Source organism: Chlamydotis macqueenii, chromosome 2, assembly GCF_036417535.1.
Source record: "Chlamydotis macqueenii isolate bChlMac1 chromosome 2, bChlMac1.mat, whole genome shotgun sequence".
NCBI classification, from domain to species: Eukaryota; Metazoa; Chordata; class Aves; order Otidiformes; family Otididae; genus Chlamydotis; species Chlamydotis macqueenii.
Window position 1 is genome coordinate 11,406,890 of NC_141557.1, and position 16,550 is coordinate 11,423,439.

The 16,550-nt window shown below is 39.9% G+C and overlaps 1 protein-coding gene across 2 annotated transcripts in view; it reads right to left on the reverse strand.

Annotated features, from left to right (window-relative positions):
• The window catches only part of ADARB2 (adenosine deaminase RNA specific B2 (inactive)), a 320,892-nt gene that overhangs the window by 263,670 nt on the left and 40,672 nt on the right, over positions 1-16,550 (reverse strand). Inside the window, exon 3 of one of the 2 annotated variants that reach the window (XM_086741922.1) lies at positions 1,468-1,577. The exons of the other annotated variant lie outside the window; for it this stretch is intronic. Coding sequence (XP_086598048.1) covers positions 1,468-1,577 — 110 coding nt within the window. The remainder of the gene's footprint in view (positions 1-1,467; positions 1,578-16,550) is intronic. 2 annotated transcript variants of the gene reach the window in all.

Consider the following 16,550-nt stretch of genomic DNA (forward strand, 5'->3'; position numbering starts at 1 on the left):
ACGGGCTGCAGGGGAATCTTGGCCAGGAGCCGCATTGCTCCTCCCCCTCCTTCTTCACTGACCTTGGCGTCTGCAGCCATTCCTCTCACAAGAAATTCTCCACAATCTGCTCAAGCAGACGCCTCCGAGGTTCTCTTCACATCTCATCTCCTCTCCACTTCTTGCAGTTGTGCTGGGCCAAGTCGGGCCCAGTCAGCCACCTGGTGGGAGGCCAGAGGGTGAGGGCTGCAAGACCTACAAGGCTCGCGCCTCCCCCTCTGCCTCTGCTTCACGTTCTTCACATCTTCTTTTTTTTTTTTTTCCTGTTTTTTGCCTTCTTAAATACACTATCACAGAGACGTTAACAGGGAACATTCTGTCACCAATTGGCTCTGTCCTGGCCAGCAGCAGGTCCGCCCTAGGCCTGGCCGAGTCCACTGAACAAAGGGGAACAACTTCTAGCAGCTTCTTACAGAAGCTGCCACTGTAGCCCCCCCTCACTAAATAAAACACACAGTATGTAGGTTGGCAAAATGTTTGAGTAAAAGCAAAAATGCTGCTTAGCTATATCTGAATTAAGTCTACACAAAAGATGTAATAAACTAAAGCTCAGGATCCTAGACTCATCATCTTCCAAATGCTCCTTCTATTTAAAAATCTGAATGCAGTCACACGCTGGTTACCTTTTGTTTATTGTTTTTTATTTGGTATACATTTTATTAAAGCCACTGTATTGGTGGCTTTTGTCTACAACACTTTAAGTAGACATTTAAAATCATGTCTAATCAACACGTGGCATTCCAAACCTCGGTAGGATGTTTTTTTGGTGAATGTGACAGAAATATTGGAAAGTTATTGATTCATAATTTAAATTTTAGTAGCATCTAGGGGCCCTGTAAAAGACTGCAGCCAGCTGAACTAAGTACTGAGTATATATATGCCATAAGACAGCATACAAAGCTTACAGTTTAATTATTTAGGGCTCTTAGAAATGAATTAATGTTTCTGTTTTATATATGAGAAACTGAAAATGCTGAGCAGGGATGACATAGACCTTAGGGAATTTTTCAGCTCTCCTGAGATCCAGGTCAGTAATTTAACTCTGGCCATCTTTCATCCTCCTTTAATAAAAGATTTGTGTTGCACACTGTGTGCATGATGTGTTGCGACTTTGTGTTGTATGGTTATTGCTATTCCTTAAGCCTTCACAATACATAGAGCCATAAAATACTCATAAAATAAAGTCCTTACACTGAATGGATAGTCTTCTAATAAAGAAACAAATGAAAGACAAAAACAGGAAGAAAGAACTCCTGCGCACTCATATGTAAATAGGACTACTTTTTTTTTCTATCTGAATGGATCTTGTTCAGAGCAGCCAAGTTGTGCTGTCCTCCCTGTGCAGTTTTATGTGAATTTAATGATCTATGTTACTTGTTATAAGTAACCTGCCATGACTGTAACCTTACCCTGCATACAGCCTTCTGCAATCAAAAGTTCTACTTCTGATGACAGAAATGATGCAAAACATGTCACAGGCAGCCCTCAACTTAAATTCTTCTTGAAGACAGCAGACAGCCAGCAGATAGCTCATGTGGCTGCAGCTGGTTGAAATAAAAAGGAAAGGGTTGGTTCAGTGCCTCTTTCTTCCTATAGCTGCATCTCAGCATGCTCTCCTCAAGCCTCTTATTTGTCCCTGCAGGTATTTCAGGTAAGAGGCAGATGAGTAGGGAGGAAGGCCCAGCTGCCCTGCTACCGGGCACCAGAGGTGCCTCTGGTAGCCAAAGGACAAGCACCCATGACCACTCTTGTAGTCCATCAAATGAGTGGGAATTGAGATGAGATGCAGAACAGGAGTGGGCTGCCAGGCATGCCATGCTTGGCAACCTTCACCCATCCTGAGAAGTGTTCTGAGGAAGGACGTGACAGTGGGGAATTGCCACTAGCACAGCTGCTAAATGCAGCTGGGGCATGGAGGGTGACTCCTATGAGAGGCATACGTCACCAAATGCAATCTTGAACATAAAAACTGGAGGCATTGCTGGAAATGTCTAACTATATATAAAACAGGCTGTTGGAGGGATATTAATCAGACTGGCAGGACTTTGCTGTTAAGAACTAAAGACTTCAGCCAAATCTCACTGGGAGAGCAAGTACTGTGCAGGCAGTTGGGTGTCAGTCGGTGCTGAGAACACTGGCATGCCAAGCAGCACATTGCCATGGCGGGAGGAGATGTGGGAAGAATTGCTTTCAGCTCACAGAAGCTCAGCTCTCTGCCACAGGACATGGCTCCCTTTCACAGCTACCAACAGATCTGCTGCCAGGGGACCATGGGGCTTCTGGTCTGAGTCCCGTGTGTGCTCAGCAGGGCCAACAACTGGACGGTGAACTCCGCCAGTTGGCGAAGTTGGCTTTTGTATCTAGCTGCCAATGTCAGGCATGAGAGAAAATTAGCTAATTTCCAGGGTATTCTAGCAAGTGAGGAATGCTTAGAAAAAGAGCAACATGAGATTAATTTGGCATCTGATTTTTAAAAGGTGAAAGTTTAAATACTAATAATGTGGAACAGGAAATCTGACACAAAGACCCAGCAAATCAGCAATGTTTAAGTAAAGGAAATTATGTGCAGCCATTACAGGCAGTGAAGTGCTGGAAATACAGATAAGTGGTGTTCAAAGAAACACCCCAAAAGATGTTGAGTTTTGCAAAGGCAGTGACAAGGTTTGAATGGAGTACAATCGAATGCAGATGGTATAACCATAATCTCATTTAAACTAATGATGTGAACAATCTAATACTAGTCCTTCCAATGACACTGGATCTTTTGTTCACAATAGCACATTTAAATAGGAAAGTGGAGGGAAGAAAGATTTGTCTGAACTATTTGCATAATGAAGTAGTGTGGCTATAGACTGCATTCATCATCCAGAGGAAAGGATCTAAGCATCCTCTCAAATCTAGTTTTCTTGTAATAGCGGGAGAAACAAACATGTTGAGTAGAAAATATATACCTCTCAGATCGTACTGCTGCAGTGGGGATGCAATTCACAACCCATTACTCAGTTCAGGAATTCAGACATGCTTCGCCATACAATTAAGAATACTGAGCACAGGAGGGGCAAGAAACCCTGTTCTGCTCCACCTCTTTGCACCCCATGAGCAGCATCACTGCCACCACCCCTCAAATAGCAGGCTTGCTTCCTGGCTGCTCCCTGTATCATCCCTTGTGCGGCAAGCCTAGTGAAGATACAGAAGTGCATCCTTCTGGGACATGAAATACTCCATCTGGCAGTGGGAACCAGAGGCAAGACATAGGAAGCTATAAAAGTTTTTAAAGGATTTCAAGCTCCCCAGGGAAACGATTCTATTCCTTATTTAGCACTGAATACCTCTTGTAAAACTCTGCCTCCCTCACTTTCCAATTAGGAGGGCACCTGCTTTATTCCAGTTGTATCTTCTCTGAGTCTAAGCAGACTTTCTGAGGCAACTCCATAAACGAGGTCGACTTGATAAAAATACCCGCTGCTGCAGGATCTGGCTAGCAGCAGGTGACTTACGATCTTGCACAGCTCAGGGAGTTAAATCTGTCCTACTGAAGTCAATGGGAATTTTGCTGTTTGACTTCAAAAGGGTCAGGATTTCATTCCAGATGATGGAAACTGCTCCTAATAATAGTCAGTATGGCATTAGGACATTAAATAATAATAGGATTTATACCCACCAAAGTGTCAAAATGGGAATCTTTATAGTGGATTCCCTACTTGTTCAAAAGTCAGAGCACATTCCTATATATAGGAACTGTGTCATGTGTCATCTGCTGTAACTCTATGAAATAACCTCCAGATTTGGTGCTGATGATATGAGAGGTACAGTTAGGAAAATCTGAACTGATCATAATAGTTTCTTCCTAGATTCTGCCCAGCATTTACTGTAATTTTTAAACTTTTGTGTCCCAAGAAAATTACACTTGTGGAGAGATACATATGGTGTACTTTTGGCTAGAAGCAAAGAATCTGAAAATCCAGGAAGCAGAAGCTGCAACAAGTAATATAACAGAACTATCACTTGTTACTGCAGGGTTCCTATGCTGCAAGGATAAATTATCAAACTCCTAGTATAAAACATGTGTATCTCAAGTATAATTTTTAAATGCAGGGAGGGTTTCCCCAGGGCTTTTCTCCAGCTGCAGAAGCATTGGCAAATGTGCCAAGTACCGTGCCACTGATTTAGTGGACTGGAAGCCGCACTCCATCATTGTACCTTACCTGCCACTACCATCAGGTTTTTGCTGTCCCTTGGCATCCTGCTTACGGCAAAAAATTATTCACTTGCTTGTATGGTACACAAAAACCACACTATTTTTAGCCACCTGCATCTATCACAGCAAGTTTACATCAAGACTTCAGGGATGAAGAAAAGAGAGGAGGAAAAAGAAACCTGCATGAGGATTTCCTTTCTCACACATCTCTACCCGCCCTGCGCCCGCGTGGTGCCACAGGTTAGCACAAGCAGTGACACAGAAAGGCGCAGACTGCTCCTTGAGCTGTCACTCCAGCTTTGTCTTTTCCTGGAGAGCATCACGCTGAATGGACAGGTGATGATCACAGTGGTATGAATGCAATTTTTCTTGTCTTCGGCGCCTCAGCTCAATGGGCTTTTGCAGACAGTCATGGCCCGTATTTTTCACAATGACTCAGAAGCATTTTAAATTATTTTCCTCATGAAAGTGAGCCTTTTGTTGGCAGTTGGAAATCTCTGGCACAGACATTTTACATTTTTAGAGTCTAACTTTCTGACAGGAAGAGATCTAATTTGCCAGGTGATGAAAAGTGCATTCAAGGCACTCTCTAACAGCACTCTGCAAATATCATTTCAAGCTATGCCCTCTCTGAGAAAAGCTGCCCAACTTGTTTCTTGCCTCCCTCCTCTCTTTCCCCTGCCCCCAATATAGGAGAGGTAATAGCACCAGCCCGATGATCTACAAGTCCAAAAAGTTTTGATGCTCTGATTCAAAAAAGGGGTAACATAGCAGGACATAAATGTTGTTCTCAGACAGTTGATACACAGTCAGTACTGAAATACCTAATCCAATGCATTCAAGTCACCCTTCTAGTTTGAGGAAGATTAGCAGATATTTAAATCCAAAAGAGCCATTAGATCATCTAAAATCTGAACTACTAGACAAGTCATGTGAAGGAAACTTCCAGACTATTTTCCCTCTTTTAAAAATAGCAAACAAAATTTGCAGTTTTCCCTCCAGTCCAGCAAAAGTCATGAAACAGCACTCCTAAATATTCAAATCCTCTGCTTCCATACAGTAAGTATATCACAGAGAATACTATTGAAAATTTCTGTTATGTTAAAGCCTCTCTGCTGAAATAAATGAACCACATACTTCCAACCCTAACCATTCTATGATTCTATGATTCTAGAAGTCTAGTTTAACTTCTGCTGGAGACTTTCTATTCCATAACATAGCCAGCATAGGATAGTACATGAATATCCTACGGCAAAATGCCAGTGGTGTCTAGTCGCCCATTGATATTCTCTATGGACATTTGACTATAAGGAGATGGCAGATAAAATAGAAAATTCAGAACAAAAATCCCAAAATGTTGTTTGCCATATTGGGGTGACATAATGATTTACCTGACTGGAGCAATATTTCATTTGCAAGTCCTGATTCTGTTTCAGCTATGCCAGTAATGATACTGCTGCCAACAAAACACCTTCTGGTGGACCTTCTGGTGGTCCTGGTGATGATCTGCATTCTGGCTTGCTCCAGTGCTACAGGACGTATAAGTATTGGGCAATGACTGCTGGACTGCAAAAGAGTCACAGAGAAGCCTATCAACTACATATTGCCAGTGTTTAGATCCTAAACATCTGTGTTACACTTAGGGTTAGGTTCAGCCCAGTTCTTAAAGGAAGAGGAAGAAATAGGGACATACCATGAATGACACATGGGGCTACAGTAGCCTGTATTTGGCTGGTAAGAGTCAGTTACCCAGGCTCTGTTGATATGCACTTGGTAGTTTAATTTTAATAGTTCTAATCATTCCTGACACTAAAAATATTTCTAAATACAATACCATGGTGCTTTGGGGTGTGACAGCTCTTTGTGGAGCGGGTCGCTTCTGGGAAGTTAAGAAGTACGCAAAGTGTAATAGCCATATCCTAGTTGGTCTGTACATGTTCAGAAAAGTGTTTGCTATTCAATTGGCCAAACTAAATACTCTGTTCCTGATAATAATGTAAAGTCATATGTTAAAAATATAATTACATAAAAATATTCAAATAACTTCTCTATTTTACAATTTCTGCAAATCATTCTGTTGTGAGTTTTTATGTTGCTTTATGCTATTACGATATGGTTAGGTTGTGCAGAGTACATTCATCTTTCATTTTCAAATTATACCATTAAGTACTATTTCTGTCGAGGAGAATTTTCTGAGCTCTACAAAAATAACAAATCAGAACTATCATTTTGCAAAGACATTGGAGAGGATATATTGGCATTTTCTTTTATTATTGTCGTTATTATTTTTTTCAAAGGGTTGAAAATTTATTTCAGAGACCTGACATTACACTTAGTAACATGTAGTATAACTGACTACTATAGGATTGGAACGTGTAGACGTAAATCACAACCCAGTCTTATCTTTCTAGTAGCTATATCAAATCTGTTAACAATTGAGGAGCCATTAAAATGCTAATGAGTGTGAACAATGATGTTTCACACTCTAACTTCTGTTTTTACAAAGGCAAAACATACATGAAAATCCCAACAGTTCTCTCCTGCTGAAAGATATATGAAAGACTGTTTAGCTTTTGAAATTATGACGTTGTTAGATGTGTCTGCAAGATAAATTGTTGCACTACTGCCAGCATGATTACAAAAAAGCTTTAGGGCTAAAGTCACACCAGAAAAAGTCTTAACTAATCCCCATTAATAATACCAAAAAAAAAAATACCAAACAAGAAAGAGCAGTGAATTTGACTGCCCAAGCTCTGTCAAACTTTAAGAAAGTGTCAAACCTCAGAAATATGCCATTCCCTCAACTTTCTAGAAAGTAAACTTATTCATAAGTGTTCTGAGTGAAAAAATCTTGAAGCCCTCCCTCTAAAATTAATTACTTCTGAAAATGCTTTCACCATGCTGAAGATCTGGCCCAATACAAATGCTGCAGCTCAAATGCCTGTCCTAGTTGGTGTCTTGAGAGTTAAAAGTGAAAAAGATCCTTCAAAGTTATTGAGATTCTTTTAAAAGAGGTATCAGTGCTTTCCCAATCTTTGTCAAGGAATTTTATGTTTTTTTTTCTCTAGCACACAAGTGATAATAAATTCTGCCCAGGCTTTGGTGCAAGTGCCACGTTTTTAGAAGTGCTCAGGTGTGACTGTATGTGTGTATCTGGCACTAAATTTGGTAACTCGCTCGTCCCTGAGTAGCAGCACATGCATCACACTAATGTAATCCTGCCATCTCCTGTATCCCCTTAATCAGCAAGCAGCTGTGTTTCACTTGCTTCCAGAAATATCACAGTCTTGAATATCTCAAACAACATGGAAAACCCCACACTTTCATGGAGGTTAAAATGAAGAGGGTGAGGGGAACACGTTACAGTCAGCTCTCTGTGCTGTTCCCTTTATTGTTGCCTAATGTTATTTATTGCAGTACCATGTTCCCTTTGAAGCATAATTAAAAAAGATAAATAACCATACGGTCTTTCACAAAGATAAATTGATAGCTTGAGCCTTTTCCTGTTGAATTGCCTTTTTTTCCTAACATATAAGAGTGAACAAACCTTTGATATCTTTTTTTTTTCTCATTCTTCACAGGAAAAATATCCCTTTAATCTACTTTGGGGTTCCTTGAGTTCCGTGAAGTAATCCAGTACTTTGCTCTGGGTCACAGTAAAGTAATCTATTATCCTGCTATCATTTTTGCCCTTCACTGCATGTGGTAGGCAGCCGCTCTATTCCCCTCAGGTGGGTAGCCGGGCAGTCCCATGTCTTGGGCATGCATCCTGTTTGCCTCTCCTTGAGGCACCAGGGGTGCAGCTCCTGTGGAAAACATCCCTTTGGAAAGCCACTCCTGCATCATCCAAGCTGGGAGGGATGTGGCTGTTGTGGTCTATGTAGCTCTGCGAATTATAGAACACTGGAACAGGTTGCCCAGAAAGGTGGTGGAAGCCCCATCCCTGGAAACGTTCAAGGCCAGGCTGGGTGAGGCTCTGAGCAACCTGATCTAGTTGGGGATGTCCCTGCTCCTTGCAGGGGGGTTGGACTAGATGACCTTTGAAGGTCCCTTCCAACCCTAACCATTCTATGATTCTATGATTCTATGATCTCCAAGGCCTCATTTCTATGTCTTTACTGGTGTAAAGGTGATAGTAGATCAATTCTACTCCAAGTTTTGCAAACTACATGACACACTCCTGCTCTTTTCCAGTAGCAAATAGGCATGCTGCTGAGTAATTTTAGTAGCATCTCATTTATTATTAAGTATTTGTATCATAGAACTACCAAAACTAGACACTTCAGACATTAAACACAGCAGATTTTAGCTGGAATACAAGGAACAAGAAGACGACTGTCACCTGTCCCGCATGGTGTTGACAAGTGAGACAGGCAAGTAAGGAGAAAACTGATCAGCAGGAGTGAAAAATACCAGTTAATACCAGTCAAGTGCATATATAAAGAGAAAAATGTTTCCACTTTACCCACTGTCTCCTCCACTTTTGTAAACAAAGCAGAATTCACAATGCAGCAAGACACACAACAACGAGCTTTCAAAAGCGATTTGGCTGAAGGCAGCAGATGATCACGAAGCTCTTACATTGCAAAACATTTTTGTTACTATGCTTTTAGCTCACTCAATATACATGTTCAGAATTATGTCTGGAAAAGACAACCTGGATTAGTGACTTTGTTTTAAGAATAGATAATCTCTTGGTAAATATTTGCACGGCACAAGTTAGCTTTGCTGGGAAAATTGTCTTGACAGCTTATCAGGCCAAAACTGACTTGCTGATTCTTTCAGGATGTTGCTAAAAATGATACAAACTAATGATGCTTGTACTTGCATATGAGGCAAAATTAATTAATGGAGCAACCAGACTGGCAGAATTTTAGTAAACTGCATTATTTCCTAGGTTTGAAATTGCAGATTGAAACTCTTTGAACTCACTTCTGTTAATTTTAAAATGTGTCTATCCTTTGAAAAACCCATACAGAGGGTTTAGCATATATAACATACAAACACACGACTGTGCATCTGCAACAGCACGCACAACCAGATGAGGTGAGAAGAGCAGCGTAATCCAATTTCACAGAATCATACAATGGTTTGAGTTGGAAGGGACCTTCAAAGATCACCTAGTCCAACCTCCTGCCGAGGGCAGGGACATCTTTCACTAGATCAGGTTGCTCAAGCTCAATTTACGGTATTTGAACACAGCACTTTTGTTCTGCAATGTTTAGCTCGTGAAAAAATCCTACAATAAAAAGGAGTACTAGCTTACACTGAGAAAACAGTGGTGAATATTGCCAAGCACAGAAAAAGAATGTAAGGATACTAGTATTTTTCAGTCAAGAGATCACAATGGACTGTTTGCCCATGAGATTAATTGAAACATTCACTTCAGATGCTTTTAGTTCTTAAGTATCAGTTCCTTTTAATCTCTGTATTGTCACAATCTTTTGCTTCTTCAGGTATAGATAGATACCTGACATGTAAAAAGCTGAGTGATTTATTGACTTACAGATTTTTTTAAGCTGTGATGCCTCCTCTGAGGCTACTTAGACTCGTCAAGTGTCATTTATAGTGGAAACTACTATGTTTGCATTGGATGAGCTTTTTGCTTCTTTTCATTTAGTCAGCACTGACATTATGAGCCTGTAAAAAAAACCTGATAAAATATTTGACATATTAAGTGCTTTTGAGGTTTGGGAAAGGCAGTGGGTTATACCAGAATGAAGAATAAGAAGAAGTGCCACATAAATACTAGTGGAAAAACAAACGTGTGATACAACTTTTGTTGGTATGTTGTCTCATTTTTTTTTGAGTATTACCCCTAAAGATGCAGTGGTGGTTTTAACATCTTCTAGCACTAATACTAACAGTAACACTAGACTGAGAAGAGAATATTGATTTCAGCTTTTAAGGCAGTTGCTGTTACAGTTTTGAAGTTTTTTCCTTCTTTAACCCATAGTTTATCAACTTACTCAGCTTACAGACTGGTTACAGTTGTGTGAAGTCACTGCACTGCTGTTCTTTATTTGCAGCTCTATCACTTGATATAGTTTTGTAGAAACCGGATTTCTTAAATACAGCAAGTTCCTCCTATCTAAAAGGGAAATGATTTTTTCTGAGATTTTGTAGAAGTGAAATTTGTATCTGAAGTACAGATGCTCCTGAATAGAAAGTAATAGAAAACATCCTTACTACATTGTTTTATCAGGATTGCACAGAAGAGGGGATGCGAAAAAGGGAGGAAAAATCTTTTCCCTGTATTCATTTTGGCTGACAATGGGAAGTCTGACTTGACTTTCAGGGACTCTCACTGAATTTCTCTGCCGAGGTTATCTCAAGGATACTGTGCAATAGTGTCATTTCTCCTTGGTGTGCCAAGGTGAACCACACAAATGCCTCCAACAGCTCTCAGCTATTCTCATGTGAGACAGATTGCTGAGCTTCTGTTTGGCTTTAGAGATGTTCGCGTGCCAGTCACTGGGCCACAGGATGACAAATTACCTCTCTGCCAATATGAGAGCTGGGACAGTTCTCTCCACAGCCTCCACCAGATGGGCCTAATTAAACTATTAGCCAATGAGTGAGGTCTGATGGCTCCATTAGGAATCCTCCTGTGTTAAATAAACAGCTCAAAATAAATAGTTTTCTCAATTAGAGTGTTGCTCACGTCCTTTTCTGGGATATTCATTAGCAGAGTGCCTCCTTTGTCTCCTTTTTCCTAATGGGACAGGGCCTTCTTGACATTATGCAAGAGTTTCAAAAGGCTGCAAGGACACTAACCAGTTTACTTTGAGGAGTTAAATTCTCTCCCACACCTCTCCCAAAGTATCCATTTTATTAGACTTTATGGCAAAGATTTATGAACTTATAACATGTAAGTTCATCCTGGCTGTGGATTTTGTTATCCTGATGGGCTAAAGCGTGTCAGTGCCACATAAACCACCCTTGTAGCCTACACTGCCTACTGACCTCCTCAAGCTGTGATCCCGTCTCCTGTGCTGGCAGGGAGGGATACTATTTTCTCTTTTTTTTAACTTTACTGCCTAGAATGAACTTCTCCCACCTTAATAACTGTCCTCAGGGTTCAACTTTACCCCTTCCCCGTCTTCACTTTCTCCCAAGATGAACTTTTTCTCCTTGATTTAGTTGTGATCTGTATGCAACTTATCTAGAAATCTGTTCATCTACCACAATGGTTTTTCTTTTGTGTATCTCAGCTTTTTGATGAAGAAAATACTGTTGGAACTCAAGCTTTTAAACAACCTCTTCCCCTCTCTTCTCCATTTTCAAAAATTTATCTGTGAAAGGCCCCTCCTACTCATTTCTTGAGTTCTCCTTGACTTTTAGTTTCCCAAGGACATCTTCATAATCAAGAACTTTCTCTCTTCCCTGCCCAATCAAAATAAAGAAGATGAGCTCTGCAGTGAGTGCTAGTCGTGATTAAATACTTTTTTTCTGACTCATTCTCAGAGGAGAATTGCTCCTTTGGGGGTGGGTGTTGGTCCCACAGGGAAAAAAATTGGATACTTCACCCATTAATAGCACCCCTTGGCAGCAGTGTTTGACTCACTGTTTGAAATGAGCAACCAGGATTTTACATGAAACAAGCAGTAGATGGATTCTTGAATATACCTCATGTCAAACACGGTATTATCCATGTAACTGATTAGAACTGTTTGAGCTCAAAAATAGTAAGATGCAAGATGCTAGCAACACAGCTTCACATATTTAATTATAACTCATTTGGTATTGACTCATTTGCTCTGATAGATCCATTTTAAGATACTCTTGGTCTACTTGCTCCAGAAAGAAATTGGCATTTAAGTTTTCTAAGTTACAAAACATATCAAGTTGTGAACACAAAATTGTGTCTATTTAGTCACTGAAAGGGAATAGAAAATGAAATCATTAACTCTGTGAGAAAACAGGAATTTCAGAGGCAGATCCCGCGACAATCTGTACCAGACAAGGATCTGTCCTTCAGTGACTTCACGCAAGATTCTCAGTAAGTAAAAATCTTCACTATTCAAACCAAATTAATTCTGTGCCATGTCATCATCAGGGACCATAGTTTTAATTTAAGCAGGATACTATTTGCCTGTTAAATCCCACATCAGAGGTGAGGCATATACAAAGTATTTTGCCATTTTGAATCAACTCCTGAGTCCTTTATTGAGATCACACTTTAAATAAGCCCTTTTCTTTATCTTCCTATTGGACTGGAGTGAAATCTGAGTAAGTATCTCACCTCATTCACTCTCATACAGCTTGTAGGAAGCAGGTGAGTTCAGAAAATGACTAAAATCATGGATACGTGGAGTAGAACGTTCAATAACTTTGTGTCTAGATCTTCTTTTAAGCTCCTGTGGAGAGACTGCAGGGTGGGAGTATTTTAGAAAGTGACACTTTCTGCGCATCCTGATTCCTCCTGGTACTTCACCACCAGTCAAGTTAGGGATGCATCTCGCCTCCATCACAAGCAAGGACCTCAAAGAAGAAAAAGCTGACATGGGAAGGGGTGTGAACATCTTTTGATGGGTGCAGAGCATTAAAAAAGTAGGATTTTAAAAAGATGTGCAAGAGGCTGCATTTTTTTTCTTTCTTTTTATTGTTATAATGTTCTAGTTCAAGAGCTACTGGTGCTTCCATCAGATGAGTCATTGAGTCGAGAGAACGAGGAGCCAATTCAGAAACAGAATACAAATGAAGCAGTCACCTGATGAAAGTACGCGGCATGATGCAAAAAAAAAATCCCTGAAATAAAGTTAAGAAAATGCCTATATAAGAGAAGGAAATAACTGTGTTTGTCAAAGCAAAGAGCTTTCTCAGTCAAAATGAAGTCCATTTGCATTTAAGTTAGCCTTGTTTGCCTTACAAAGTGGATGTGATTAAGTATCTTCATTCACAGAAATGACCTAAGAACACATCATTTCTGGTCCTTTCAACTGCAGCCAACCAGAAACATGTCTTCTCAGACTGCCTCACCAATTTATCTTACCCCTGATGTTGGTAGGCAACTTTTTATCAGTTGTCTCTTTCCACACCAAAGTTCCTCTCTCTTGCTGAGCGCTCCAATCCCCTTACTGCCTTGCATCCACCCAGCCTTCTCTATGTCAGGACTGGCAGTAGCATTCAGTGGACAATGCTCCCAGAGAAAATTCAGTCAGAAAGAAGGGCATTTCATACCACCTAAGAGCCAGGAAATTCCTACCTACTGCAACAGGACTGCTGTAACATTTCTATTCATGTCACTCCAGTTTATACTGGAATAAGCAGAATTCTGCTGGAAAAGACACACAGACTTCATCAGTGACCTCACAGGCACTTACTTGAATAACATATTTTCTTTTGTGTTTATTCCACACAAAGAACTAAGGTTATCTTCAGGGCTGAGATTCTGTGTTGTTTAAGGTTGGCTGGTTGTTGGTTTTTTTTTTTTTTGTTTTAGTCCTTAAAAATTAAAAACTTTAAAGCCTAACATTAGTAAAAGAGCCTAGAACATGCCTGTGTTTGTCACATCATGTTTAATTGCATCTCTGAGCTAACACGGGCTCATTGTTTAAACTTCAATTGTTGGAATTGTCATATTGTAAAATTTCATTGAAGTCCCACTTCTCTGCCTGAAGTGCCATAATGTTAGCCAAGTGGGGAAAAGGGTTCTTCTGAGATTGATTTTTCAGACACTGTAGTTCTGTTCAATTGAATTCACTCAAGTAGTGGTTAACATAAACACTGTGGAGAGTATGACATGTCAAATTAGCAGCTTTGCAAATCTCCTGTTAATTGTCAGCCTAATTAAAAAATTGCTAATTATAATGTTTATAACTTCAAATAACTGCTCAGCTATAAAGCACTGGCTGTCAGGTGTAAACAGGGGGACTGAAGGAAAAAAAAAATCAATCGACATCTGTTAATTTATCTGAGGCAGTACACTAAATTGAAAAATGGATTGCCTAATGCACTGTAAATCTGCATTACGATAAAAGACCAATTCATTTCAACACCTGCTTAATAAATGATAATGGCCATCTTTAGTGGCTAGCCCTAGGGTTTCTTCTGCCAATCAGACTTAGAAGCCTGCCTTTACCAACATCAGACAAGAAATTGATTTCACTGTGTTAAAATGTATGTAATATCTCCTCCCTTCTTTATGGTGGTAAAAATGAATGGTCTTTACAGAGAATTTTTGAAAAAAATCTCCTGGATTTTCTCATGCCATAAAGAGTAAATCTGTCTCATCCTTCTATGGTTCCTGTATCCTAGACATACTTAAATGCACTGATGAACTAGAAAAAAAATTAAGTGCCAAGTCCAATCATTCCCATCTATCAACTTACCTTCTTTAAATAAGAACTATAGAGCTGAAAGTCAGTACTTTACTTTTGTATTTTTTTCCTTAACTATTTACTTTGATCAGACAGATGATGATCTTTTGTAGCTTAGAGGACAGTGAATACTATTAACAGCAGCGTTTGCAAACTGCCGTCTTCCAAAACACCATTTAGTTCAAAGGACTGCAAAGTTTTAGAGAGTGGCTGCTCAGTCCTTCAAAGGCAGATGGACTTAAAGGCTGTATTTTGGTAAATTTGTGGTTTTCTTAGGGAACTGCAGACTAATTCTACTGGCCAAGAGTACCTCAGGTTTTTTTGGGGCAAGAGGGAGAATATAAGTGGCTGGTTGTGATTTCCTCTGTGAAAACCTGGATTGTTCTCGATTTGGGGAGAAAGCAAAGAAGGAAGGTGGATGGTGAAGATACACGTCTCAGAAAAGGACAGATTTTTCAGGGTTTGAGAAATACGTCTTCTGAGGATGACACAGTTGTTTCCTAGTCCCTAATGGCAGCAATGTGGATTGCTGTCTCCTGACTAACCAACAACAAACTCTTTCCTGTTCATTTCCACATAGACATGCTTTGAACCTATATGTCTTTCTTGAACTCAGCAACACCCTCTAAAATTACGTTCTTGGCAGCGCAGTGGCAGTTGCTGTCTCTCCCCGAGACGTATGTCATGATGTTGTGCTAATGGTCCTCATTTCATGGTGACATTTCCAGCATGCAACACTGCTTCCCCTTCTCATTTAAGTACATTTTGAGGAATTAGGCAGCTTCTGTATTATATGACAAAATTCATCAATAGAGCTCTTATGTGTTTCTGGGACTGCAAAGCTTCCATAGCGTATTATCATGTCACAGCTAAGTTAATATTCAAGACTGTTTTTAAATTGTTGGTTGTGATTAAAGTGTCAAGTATGGCTTAAGAGGAAATTCGATCATTCTGATCATGTTTTGCACTTCCACTCCTCAAACTCTTCTCCTCCCCACCCCCTCCACAATTGAAATGTCTTCATTTCCCATTAAATTTTATAAGGTGTCTTTTATTACTTTATATTACAGCTTAATCTTAGAGCTTCAAACAGTATTAGGACCAGTTCAAAGACAAAAAAAAAAAGGCTAGTCCTTGACCCATGCAGGTAACAGTGAAATCAGGGCAGATTCAAGGAGAGAGGGGCAAAAGAAATAAAATTATTCATAACCAAACCCCGCATCCAAGCCAGACATGAGTGTAAATCAGGTTTTAACTTACATATCTATACATCAGATGATGCTGTCCATCTCAAAATTTAGGATGTTTTCACAAATATCATGACAATGGTTCTGGTAATACTTCGTATTTTCCTATGGTTTTCTCAAAACAGTGGAGAGAGGGGGAGAGGTGGTACAGGAACTGAACGCCCATGGAAACTGCTGCTTCTCTTACTCCTACACACATACAGAACTTGTGGTTGAGGATCACAGGCTGGGCAGAGGTGTCCAGACATTGCTCCAAAGATTCGGTGTGCTGTATCGTAAACCTGTTGTAACTAAGGAAACAGTGGTAGCCTATATTCCATGTTTTTGGTGGTTAGAGTTCAGCTATAATTTATGTTCCAGTTTCCTCGTGTTGAAGGAAAGTGCAGAAGTTGATTCTTTATGCGATCAGCATTAGTGATTTCTAACAGTGTGCAAGCAATACAACTACACACAGAGTAATAAATATATCCAGTCTGGAATAAACAAAACCATTGTTTTATGTCATGTCTTAAATTTCCATTTTAAGCCATGGACGTATACTGACAGAAACTTCCTTTATTAACATACAGGGCTGCAGTGGTTTTCCTAAGCCAATTATTGACTTAGTTTTAAAAATCTCTAAGGAAACTTGTTTTGGAAGGTTTTTCATAAAAGATGAAGCCTCACATGCCTTTAAAATCCCTTTCTTGTGCCTAACAGCTTTTCATTGCTATTGCCTTCTTCCTCACTGAACCCCAGAAGTTA